The following is a 12,829-nucleotide window of genomic DNA, read 5'->3' as shown; positions in this document are numbered from 1 at the left end:
GCTGCATACGATGCAAGCTTCGTCAAGACCGATGCATACAGCATCGACATCGACACACACAAAACCATTGACGTCACAGGCGTCTAAATCGACGCATAAAATAGCTAGGCAGCCTCAACCAACATCTGAACTGCTGCTTGATGTTACGCTGGTCGACCACATAGGCCGTGGCCGACTGAACTTACCCGCCTTCAAGTCGGATCGGCGGCCCTGGAGACACCAAGAGGCCTTTCTCCGTGGCAGGAATGCTGCCGCCGCCGAGGTCACACCCACTGATGTCGCCTAGATGCGCCCGGCGACGTCAGGCCCTTTTTTAAAGGGTCCAGCGCGGGAAATACCCGTGGCCAGCCCTGGTAGTTCCCCACCTTGTGGGGTATTTAAGCCTGTTAATCTTGCTAGTATTTTGAGTTAGCAAAGATCAGTATTGGGATTGTTCGTCCCGGTCTAAGCTGCTCTGCTGCTTCTGCTGCTGCTGGAAGCTATCTATACCCTCAGGGGTTCTACTAACTTGGGTACCCGCTCCTCGGGGGCCCTTTGCTTATTTCCAGGTGCCTATCCTGAATCCAGGTACTCGCTCCTCGAGGGCCTGTGTGTCTATCCTGGTGCCTGCTACCAATTCTTCTACCTGCTGAAACACTACCTATCAGCTACAGAGAGTGAGTACTACTTCTCCCAGTCTGTTCATCTACAGCTCCTCGTTGTCTATCTGCATCGGGCCCTATACCACCATTGTGGAACGGGTCTCCTCTGCCGAAGATCACAGACTGTTGCTACCTATCCTCTCTCTACTGCTTATTGGGAACTCTTATCTACTCATGTACAAGGGAGTGTGTAATAGGGATGTGCATTTGTTTCATCCGTTTCATACGTTTCCTATACAAGCATGTAATATGAAACGTATGAAACATATGAAACGAATGCACATCTAATTGACATGTAATGGGAAATGTATGAAACGAATGAAATGAATGCACATCCCTAACATCTGCCAGTCTGACTCTCTTATAGTGCCTCACTGGATATCTGCATCGGGGCCTTATACCACCATTGTGGGATGGGTCTCCTCCGCAGAGGATCACAGACTGTTGCTATCTAATCCACTCTCTACTGCCACCTCTGGTGAACTATACAAGTTGCATAATAAAGATATATTCTCTGTGTTTGTGCATCTGAATCTAGCCTGGCGCTACAGTTCCCTACGGGGCTCCTCCCTGTGGGAGTCACTATCACTGTTGGCTCTAAGAATCCACCAAACACCTCAATATCATAACACTTGAGACACATAATCTCCCACAACTGGAAAAGTCAGCACCACATAGCTCTACTCAGGTCTCCAGAAAGGAGACACACTTGACAAGTGAAAAACGGCAAGGAAAGTGCCGGACGAAGTCTGTTGACAGCATCCCGCAATTTTCTCCATCCATGGGAAAGGAAGTGGGGGTCCCCTCACACCATACGAGCAAGAGGCCTTATGGATCATGCTTCTCAGACCAATCCACGTCCCCGGGAAGCGAGATTCATGGTCAGTAGACACCACAATCGGAAGAGGAATACATCCGACTTACGCCCTCCTTCTCCTCTTCCCCATGATGGGGGTCCACCCATGATTCACCAGAATCTCCCCAGGGGTTCGATGACACATCATCCCAACAACCAGTCCGAAAGAAAAGGAAGACTGGCTTGGGAAAGGGAGATCCTTTGACACCTCAATCAGCGACACAGGGAAAACGCAGATGCCGACACAAACCCGGGAAGTGTTTTTCCAATTGTCAACAGCCCTGTCGGGACTCTTTGAAATGCTACAATCCACGTTTCAACTTCCTTCATCTCCCAGGGGTAGCACACCACCGTCACCTCGACCACCCTCATTGCCAGAACGAATAAGGAACCCCTCTCCACCAGTTCCAACTCGACCAGCGACCGTGGAACTGAGCAAGCCATGATCACCAACCAGGACAGACTCGGATTCCCCTCCATCATCACCCACATCGTCAATGGGGAACCCATCGGATCCACCAGAGGATCCACCTGAACCATACTCACTCCCAGAAGACCTCTCTTATCCAAAATTCCTAGACAAGTTGGGGGGGGGGGGGATTCTCAACCTGCAGGTCCAAAAGCTACAGACCCTCGAGCGGAAACGCTCGGGCTACTTAAGATATTCGATGTACCAGCTGAACCCGCTTCACTACCATCCCACAAGGTATTGGATTCGGTCCTGGAAAATTGTGGGAAACACCCTACACTATTCCACCGGTCTCAAAAAAGACCGATCTTAAATTTAGAATGCAGAAGTCAAAATTCTATTCTACGCCACAACTGCCACACTCTTCATTGGTTGTGGAATCTGCAATGCAGATTCCACAACCAATAAAATGCACGCATCGGCACCACAACCAATAAAATGCACGCGTCGGCACCACAACCAATAAAATGCACGCGTCGGCACCTCCAGGAAAGGACCAACGAATACTAGATGAGTTTGGGAAAAGGTCGTATCAATCGTCTATGCTATCCTCCAGGATCAGTCAACATCAATTCTACCTGGTCCAATATCTATATGAAAATCTGCAAACATTAAAGATGGCATTACCCAAATCGGAGTCACCATCCACGACTCAGCCGATACAAGACCTAGAGAAAGGCATTTGGCACCTTCTCTGAACAGTGTACGAGTCATTCGAGTCCTCGACTCGCATATCCGCATCGGCCATTGCCACCCGCCAAATGGCCTGGTTCCGCTCCAGCGGAAGACCTTCATGAACGTCTAGTGAATTTACCCTGCAGAGTGACAATCTTTTCGGGGAAAAGTTCCAAGAAACGGTTGCAAACTTGAAAGACCAGGCAGTGGCTGTCCAATCGTTGACACAAACATCGCCCTTTGCCACACAATGCAGATATTACTCTGCCAACCACAAACAACAATATCAATGATGACCCTATAGACAATATCAACGGTTTCGCACTACTCCGTACAATCCACCGCAAAGGGCAGCACCCCCACCTATTCAGGCGAGGAGGGGTAGAGCACGGCCACAGAGAACTCAAGCCCAGCAACCCCAACCGGTGGCCAAAGCTAACCCATCTTTTTAATACAACTGCCATCATCACCCCCCCCCCCACTTCCCAGGGAGGATCACATTATGCGTACCATGTCGGGAGAACATAACTACAGACCTTTGGGTTCTAGAAATCGTAAGACAGGGATACCAGCTTCATTTCCGCAGCAAACCCAATCTACCCCACCTAATGCCCAATCAAATTCAATGTCAGCAAACTCAATTGGAAACGGAAATTTCGTCCCCACTCCCACAACAGGCGATCCAACGAATTCCCATACATGCTCGAAACAAGGGATTTTCGGTGTTTTTCAATATAGTTGCAATGGAGAAGGTACAGAGAAGGGCAACCAAAATGATAAAGGGGATGGAACAGCTCCCCTAAGAGGAAAGGCTGAAGAGGTTAGGGCTGTTCAGCTTGGAGAAGAGATGGCTGAGGGGGGATATGATAGAGGTCTTTAAGATCATGAGAGGTCTTGAACGAGTAGATGTGACTCAGTTATTTACACTTTCGAATAATAGAAGGACTAGGGGGCATTCCATGAAGTTAGCAAGTAGCACATTTAAGACTAATCGGAGAAAATTCTTTTTCACTCAATGCACAATTAAGCTCTGGAATTTGTTGCCAGAGCATGTGGTTAGTGCAGTTAGTGTAGCTGGGTTCAAAAAAGGTTTGGGTAAGTTCTTGGAGGAGAAGTCCATTAATGGCTATTAATCAATTTTACTTAGGGAATAGCCACTGCTATTGATTGCATCAGTAGCATGGTATCTTCTTAGTGTTTGGGTAATTGCCAGGTTCTTGTGGCCTGGTTTTGGCCTCTGTTGGAAACAGGATGTTGGGCTTGATGGACCCTTGGTCTGACCCAGCATGGCAACTTCTTATGTTCTTATGTTATTCATCTTATTTCCTGATTCCCAAGAAAACAGGTGGGCAACGACCAATTTTGGATCTACGAGAGTTGAACAAACACCTAGTCAAAGAAAAGTTCAAAATGGTATCCCTAAAAACCATCTTACTACTTCTTCAACCCAAGGATTGGATGTGCTCAATAGATTTGAAAGATGCTTACACCCATATTCCTATCCACCACTCCTCGTGGCGGTACCTGTCTTTCTAGTTTCAGGGATGGACCCAAAAAACAACAGGGTAGGCGATCCAGTAGAGCCGTGAGGAAATAACAAAGTGGTGGATGCCACAAGAAGTCTTTTTCAAATATTTATTGATGGAGACGTTAAAATCATATGCAAGTGCCCGACTCTGGCCGAGTTTCGCCACCAAGGTGGCTGCCTCAGGGGCTTTATATCAGAGAATCATTGGGATGATGGTCATAAAGGATTCTGACGTGCATATATATATCTTATTTCTACACTGGCACGATTCGTCTCCAATCCCACAAAACTTCCTAGAAAAGATGAAGCTCCCAAATAACCCTCCCTCTCTCTCCCCCCCCCCCCCCCTCAACCTCCTCTCTCCTAGATTCAAAAGACATGTGGAACCCATATGGCATATGGTTCGACACAGGCACCCTTTTCATTTTCTCGAACAAGGTCTCATCCTTAGAGACCTAAGAGTCCTTTCTTAAGAAAAATAAACAAAAAGGGAGCAAGCACAGTAACATGATGCCCTTGCAAGGGATAACTAAAAAATCTACACCCTAAGATGGTGGCAGGGCTTCATATACTCCGGAGACTCCGACATCTCAGTCTCCCACATGGAAAACTGTTACAAAGAATAAAATCACAAAACATTTAGATAGACATAGTTTAATGGGACACAGCCAGCATAGATTTACCCAAGGGAAGTCTTGCCTCACAAATCTACATTTTTTTGAGGGGCAAATAACATGTGGACAAAGGTGAAGCAGTAGATGTGATGTATTTGGATTTTCAGAAGGCATTTGACAAAGTCCTGAATTTGAGGCTTCTAAGAAAACTAAAAGGTTATGGGATAGGAGGCGATGTCCTTTTGTGGATTGCAAGCTGGTTAAAAGACAGGAACCAGAGAGTAGGATTAAATGGTCAATTTTCACAGTGGAAAAATGTAAACAGTGGAGTTATTCAGGGATCTGTACTTGGACCGATGCTTTTCAATATATTTATAAACAATTTGGAAAGGGGTATGACGAGTGAGGTGATCAAATTTGTTGATGACATAAAATTATGCAGAGTACTTAAATCACAAGCGGACTGTGATACATTACAGGAGGACCTTGCAAGACTGGAAGATTGGGCATCCAAATGGCAGATGAAATTTAATGTGGACAAGTGCAAGGTGATGCATATAGGAAAAAATAATCCTTGCTGTAGTTACACAATGTTAGGAATTACCACCCAGGAAAGATATCTAGGCGTCATAGTGGATAATACATTGAAATCGTCAGCCCAGTGTACTGGGGCGATCAAAAAAAGGAAATAGAATGTTAAAAATTATTAGGAAGGGAATGGCAAATAAAACAGGATGAAATAATGCCTCTGCACTGCTTCATGGTGAAACCGCAACTTAAATACTGTATGCAGTTCTGGTCACTGCTTCTCAAAAAGGATATAGCTGCACTGGAGAACATGCAGAGAAGGGCAACTGAAATGATAAGAGGCACTGAACAGCTGTCCTATGAGGAAAGGCTAAAGAAGTTAGGACTGTTCAGTTGTTTAATTTATTATCAGCTCATTGGTATGGGTACTAGTTTTTAGCATTTGATATTCCCAGTTGATAAGAAACTCTAAATGTCATAGTCTTTGATGTCCCCAGAGATACCAGATGTACCTTGGGGCCATCCCAGCTCTTTATCAGCTCATTGTTGCCAGAATGTCTCAAGAAAGCATGGTAAAAGTATCATATCTTTGTACAATCCCTGCACTTAAATCATATGCAATATATTGATTCATACTCATCAATCATTGGAACCTGTTCTGATCCATAGCTGTTTGTTCACGGTACAAAGTCTTCCAGAGATCTAGCTAACTTGCTTAAAATTATCTTTCCATACCATCTTAGGAGTTACCACCCAGGAAAGAGATCGAGGCATCATAGTGGATAATACATTGAAATTGTCAGCTCAGTGTGCTGTAACAATCAAAAAAGCAAACATAATATTAGGAGTTAACAAGAGAATGGCAAATAAAACGATGGATGTCATAATACCACTGCATTGCTCCATGGTGAGATCGCATCTTGAATACTGTGGGCAGTTCTGGTCACCGCATCTCAAAAAAGATATAGTTGCATTGGAGAAAGTGCAGAGAAGGGCAACCAAAATGATAAGGAGCATAGAACGGCACCCCTATGAGGAAAGACTAAAGAGGTTAGGGCTTTTCAGCTTAGAGAAAAGATGGTTGAGGGAGGATATGATAGAGGTCTAAAAAATCATGAAAGGACTTGAACAGGTTAATGTAAATTGGATATTTATTCTCTCAGAATGACTAAGGGGCAGTACATGAAGTTAGAAAGTAGCTCATTTAAAACAAATCGAAGAAAATTCTTTTTCACTATGGGGTAGATTTTATAAACTTACGCGCGCGCGTACTTTTGTTCGCGCACCAGACGCAAACAAAAGTACGCCGGATTTTATAAGATACGCGCGTAGCCGCGCGTATCTTATAAAATCCGGGTTTGGCGCGCACAAGGGGGTGCACATTTGTGTACCTTGCGTGTGCCGAGCCCTACGCGAGCTGCCCGTTCCCGAGGAGGCCGTTCTGAAATCAGAGTGGCCTCGGCGGGAACTTTCTCTCCACCCCCCCCCCCGCACCTTCCCCTCCCTTCCCCTACCTAACCCACCCCCCTGGCCCTATCTAAAACCCCCCCTACTGTTGTCGGCAGAGTTACGCCTGCCCGAAGCAGGTGTAACTCTGCGCGCGCCAGCGAGCTGCTGGCGCGCTATCACCCGACCCGGGGGCTGGTCCGGAGGCCTCGACCATGCCCCCCAGGCCGGCATCACGCCCCCGACCCGCCTCCCGCCCCGCCCCTAAATTTGCACCGCCCACCCAACACACCCCCCTTGCGAAGACCCGGGACTTACGCGCGTCCCGGGGCTTGTGCGCGCCACCGAGCCTATGCAAAATAGGCTCGGCATGCGCAGGGGGCTTTTAAAAGGGTTACGCGCATAACTTATGCGCGTAACCCTTTTAAAATCGGGCCCTCAATGCATAGTTAAGCTCTGGTATTTATTGCCAGAGGATGTGGTTAAGTCAGGTAGTGTAACTGGGTTTAAAAAAGATTTGGATAAGTTCCTAGAGGAGAAGTCCATAAACTTCTATTAATCAACAAGGATTAGTAGCCTGGGATCTATTTAATGATTGGGTGCTTGCCAAGTACTTGTGACTTGGATTGGACACAGGATACTGTGCTTTATGGACCCTTGGTCTGACCCAGCATGGCATATCTTATGTTCTAACCCACAAGAATACTAGTTCTGTTCCCCCTATGACAGCAGAACATTCCTCTTTAGTAGAGATCCTTCAGGCTCTCTATATCTAAATATCTGTCTGCACTAACACAGCAATCACAGGAAAAGAGGAAGGGAACACTTTAGTTTTGCCCCCCATTAGTCTATGAGGGAAGGGATGTGGCAGGCAGGCAGACAGCTCTACTTTGCTATGGCTTCTCCTTTCATGAGCTTTATATCAGGGAGCCAGGCCATCTCCTCCAAGGCAAGTTTTCCAGACTGTTCAACGCGTATCAAGCACTGCAATAAGTGCACCACTGCAGCAACTAGCAGCTGATGCAAAATAAATAAAAATATCTTTAAAAATGTCCTTTTCAGGCTATTTCAGTTGAAGGTTGGGGGGTGAGGGGGGAAATGATGGATGAGGTGTTGGGGTAGGAAGGAAGTTAAAGATTAGACATCTGTGAAGGAGTAAATAATTTGCTGGTTTGTGCTCCCTAGTGGCTTCCACTTAGCACTAACACTTTTATTTCTTTCCTTTTCAGTGGAGGATCAACCAAAATGAGCGCAAAGGATTTATTTGGTAAGTAGGAGCATGGAATGGGAGCTGCAGGGACTCTCTCTCTACTGCTATATCCTGGAGCAGAGTAGCGAGCCAGTGTCAGCGAGGGTCAGGCCATCCCCTGGATGTGACTGGAAGAGGAGTCTGCAGCCCACAAAGAGCAGCAGGGCTGGTTTAAAAGCCAGAGGGAAGAAACTGTAGAAAGTGGGAAGATGCAGCTGCCATTTCTTGCATGGATGTCCATCCTGCAAGGCAGAGCGCATGTGCTGGTAGAGAAGAAAGCGTATTCTGTGGCATTAAACGGATATCAGCAAGGACAGCAGCCCCCAGTGCTGAAGGCACTGGTGCTTCAGTCCTACAATCCCCCTGTTCACTTGGTTTGAATGTTTGCTTATAGATATATATATATATTGAAGGGATAGTTTATTACAGGAGTGTCAGTAACCGGGATAATTATCAGCTGGGGGCATGACTTTGAGTCCCGCGTGGGGATTGAGGAGAACTGTCCCTGTGGAAGGGATCTCATTTACTGAGGATCAGATTATACAGGTTACTGTACAGTCTCTGTCACAGGTTATGTCTGTGTGATATTCATCCTTGTCTGATTTTGAGCTGCAATTATCAGTGTTTGATTTTCAGAGATAACTGTCAGTTCTGATCTCCGTCCCTAATTGGCTATCAGGGATAACTGTCAGTGAATGATCTGCATCACTAATTAGTTATTAGTAAAACCCTACGTATATTGCACAAGAGGCCTGATATTGCAGGAGTGCTAAATTATGATTTAAGTGGGGATTACCAATCTGCTGTTTCCCACAATTTTGACAGTTTTGTCTGTTAGTCTCAACTAGTTGAAGTTCATCCTGCAGTTTAGGTAGGGCCCTGGTTATCGAGCGTAAATGTCAGTGTATGATCTCCGTCACTTATTGGATAGCAGGGATAATTCTGTCACTGATTGGATGTTGGGATGCTTGTTGTATGAATTATATCACTGATTTGCTATTGGGGATAATTGTCAGTATATGGCTTCTCATTGATTGGTTATTAATTAATTATTGGTCAGGTAAACATGGCATATTGCAGGTGTAGGGTTGCTAACTGTCTCCGTGTCATAAGGAGCAGGCTAATCCAGTTCTAGAGTTGCCCTCTTGCATGCAAGGCCTTGTGGTTCTGATTTTCCCATTGATTTCCCAAAGAAAGTCAGAACTACAAATCCATACATGCATCATTGTAAAGCCAGGACTCTACTAGCTGGTTCTGTATGGCATGGAGCCGGTTGGCAATCCCAGGCAGAAATCTAGAACAGCCCTTATGGCTGTACAGAAGAGGATTTGGTCATAAAGTCGTGTGTTTTTAGCTGCAGAAGTGATCCCCTGCTCCTTTCCTGCTTTGCACATGGCAGTCTGGGGCTGAAATGAATATCTTGAGCCATGCTTGTTTGGCTCCGGTATGAGATGGAGGAGAGCAGTCTGTCAGGGAATCAAATGGATTTTCTCCCCATTTTAAGCCTCATTCCTCCTATCTAGCCTAGCCAGCACAGCTTCCAGAGCCTGGCATGCGTGCACCCTAAGCCTCCCATTGTGTCATGGCTGCGATTCTCTTCCCGCTCCCTCCACTGCATTCTCAGCCAGGCCAAGGAACAGGAGCAGAGCCCGGCAAATGAACCCAAGTCTCCAGCACAGCGGGGCCGGCACCTATGGAGCTTACTTTGCATTGTCCTTTTTGACTATCCTGGCACCAGCCTGGTTTGCAGACTGCAAGAATTAGTATTGACCACTTCTCTATTATTGCAATTTTATATATTGTAAGACACTTTTGAGTAGTTTTTCCTAGAAAGGAAAGGCATAGTTCTAATAAATGGACACATGCTTGTAGAAGAAGAAAAGTTTCATGTTTCAGATGGGTTTTGAATTCCTCCTAGTCTCTCTAATGTGTATGATCTGTGAAAATCAGTCCTGACCCAAAAATAACAGGAAACGAGTTTAAGGTTCTTATGCACTTTAGGGTGGGGGGGAGGGGAGGATATCAAGAGAGGCTGCATTGCCTCATAGGAACACCCTAGGTAGTCTGGAAATTCAAAACCCAAACAAAAATCTTTTATCACCTCCTCATAGTCTCTCTAGGAAAAACATCCTATTTGGTTACTGAAAGAACAAGAGGCATTGATAGGCTGGGTCTGGTTAATGTTTGACACTGTAGCAGAACAGGGCCCCAGGTAAGAGAAATCTTCCATGCTGCTGCGTCTGTCTCTTGCCCTGAATATGTCATCGTTCCAAAAAGAGCCCTGCAGGCTGTACCTGTAGATGCAACTTTCTAACCTTTCTTTGCTTCCCATTCCCAGCACTTTGTTTTGAAGCTGCTGGATAAGGGCATTTATTTATTTATTTAAAATCTTTTCTATACCGTCGTTAAGCTAGTCGCCATCACAGCGGTTCACAATAAGGCACATAACTTCATGTTTCATAAAATGTCTTAACTTATATCAACTAAACAGGTGCCATCACAATACTGTAACATAGTTTCATAATAAATGTTAATTGGTGTGTGTTATAAGTCATGTCCAATTCTATCTGTATCAGCTATAAGATAAATTAATACTTAACTCTAGTCCTTTGTTGTTGAAAGAAAAAAAAGAAAGAAAACAAAAAAAAAAATGAAAAACACACAAAAAAAAGGGGTGTGTGTGGGAGTTCTGCTGACTGCATCCTACATTTCCCTGGGTTCTACTCTCCATTCTCTTTGTGGTACACTTTCTTAAATAGCCATGTTTTTAAACTTTTTCTGAAAGTTTTAATGTTTCTTTGCAATCTGATTTCTAAAGGCATGGTGTTCCATATTATAGCTCCTGCTAGGGATAGGGCCCTATCCCTTACTTGAGTTAGTCTGGCTGTTTTAACTGAGGGAATAGTTAGCAGTGCTTTGTTTGCTGATCTCAGGTTTCTGTGGGGGACGTGTACGCGACATTGGCGTTTCTGTCCAGTGCTGACTCTGCCCAGGGCCTCCTGTAATTTTGGGCAGAGCAGAAGCAGAATCCAGCTAAGAGATGAAACAGGAGCAGGTGTATACATTTAGAAAGTGGCTTTTCTTTCTTTCTTTTTTTTTATTAGTCATTTTTATTGTTGTCAAGAGTCAAAAACATACAATAAAATAATGCAAAGTAAAGCATACAGCTTATTAGGACAACAAATAAAGACTTTTCAGATACATCAAATAGAACGTCTCCTCCTCCCTTTCCAGCTGCGTTTATTAAACATTTGTCTAGCACTGGGATATAACACACAAAAAAACACGAGTCAACAAAGTGGGTCCAGGTATCCTAAAAGATCATAATGATCATCCAAGAGCATTATCCATGAGTCAAATCAAGATGAATCGAGTTGTTGCCAACGCAGCTAGGGCTCCCAAATTGGGGTAAACTTGCTGAGCTTGTGATATTTTAAAGCAGTTATTTTGCTCATGGTACAGACTTTGTCTAGGCGTGATACTACTCCCTGTAGTGTTGGTGCACAATCTTGTTTCCAGAAATAAGCAATCTTCATTTTTGTAGCAATACAGAACTGCTGGAGTAGGGCTTGTTGAGACAAGTCATGGTGAGGAGCTGGGAAATTTAGAAGCGCTGTTTCTTTGGATAGCTGGATTTGTTTCTTAAGGATCTTGGACAAAGTGTCAGCAACCTGCTGTCATAAGAATTGTATGCGTGAGCAGTCCCACCACATATGAATAAGAAAGTAGCTTTTCTAAAGCAGCAACAGTAGGCATTTCTAGCTTATTTAGCTTTGACCTGAAGAAGAGAGTACAGCTCTAAAAAGCTAGTTACAAATATATATTGTTAGTCCAAAATAAAATGGCAGACCTGTGGCCATTATGGCAGAAGCAAACATGGATATAACTGCAGTCACCAACTCTTCATGTAATAGGGATTTGACTATGTCAGGCTATAATCGCTTCAGAGGACACAGGAGAGAGAAAAAAGGAAGAAGGCGGGAGTAGCTCTTTATATTAGGAAAACAATAGTAGTTGCTGAAATAGAGAGAGAGCAGGGAGAAGCTGCTTTCCATTGGATTGCCTGGAAGAACCGACGAGAAATATTTTGTACCCGGGTATATTACACAGACTTCCAGCAAAGAGAAAGGAGGTAGATTCAGACATGATAAAAGATATCACCAGAAACTTGCATATACTGAGTTTCCGTTGTATGCAAATTTATCTCATGCATATTCATTGTGGATATCCTGAAAACACGACTGGCTGTGGGGGATCTCCAGGATAGGTTTGGGAAGCCCCATGTTGGAGGGTGGTAGATGCCTGGAATAGCCTATTGGCAGAGGTAATGACAACCAAAATTATGACAATATAAACATATGTAGGACAAAGACAGAGCACAGTGGGAAGAGCAGGTGGGAAGGATGTGTTGCGCTTGGAGGTGGACCCTTGTCCTGGTAAGAGCAGGTAGGAAGGATGTGTTGCACTTGGAGGTGGAGCCTTGTCCTGGAGCAGTGGAGAACGGCTTCCTGGTAGGGACCAGGAAGCACCTGCCCCCAGGGGGCGGAGCACAGGAGGAGACAGAGGCTAGGATGAGCTTCACCACTGGAAGCCCGAGGTCCCCCCAGGTGGAGCCCATAGGGACCCGGGCCACTTGGACTTAGGTGGGCCTCAAAGGGTCTCCCAGAGAGGTAGTAGAGAGGTGTGCTCACGATCAGCAAAGGAGCACAGTCGGACTTAACGCTGTTGGCCTGGAGAGGCAAGGAAGACCCAAACAGTGTAGGCGATGACAAGGCAAGGGACAGAGCCAGAATCAGAAGACGTGGTCAATGGCAGCCGAGGTC

General features: G+C 45.2%; 1 protein-coding gene across 1 annotated transcript in view; it reads left to right on the top strand.

Moving 5' to 3' along the window:
- Nucleotides 1-12,829, top strand: part of EPS8L2 (EPS8 like 2) — a 423,360-nt gene that overhangs the window by 103,218 nt on the left and 307,313 nt on the right. Inside the window, 1 exon segment of the mRNA XM_029582244.1 lies at nucleotides 7,987-8,024. Coding sequence (XP_029438104.1) covers nucleotides 7,987-8,024 — 38 coding nt within the window.

The sequence above is a fragment of the Rhinatrema bivittatum genome, chromosome 17 (genome assembly GCF_901001135.1).
Source record: "Rhinatrema bivittatum chromosome 17, aRhiBiv1.1, whole genome shotgun sequence".
In the NCBI taxonomy this organism is placed as follows: domain Eukaryota; kingdom Metazoa; phylum Chordata; class Amphibia; order Gymnophiona; family Rhinatrematidae; genus Rhinatrema; species Rhinatrema bivittatum.
This window is presented reverse-complemented; position numbering and strand designations above follow the sequence as displayed.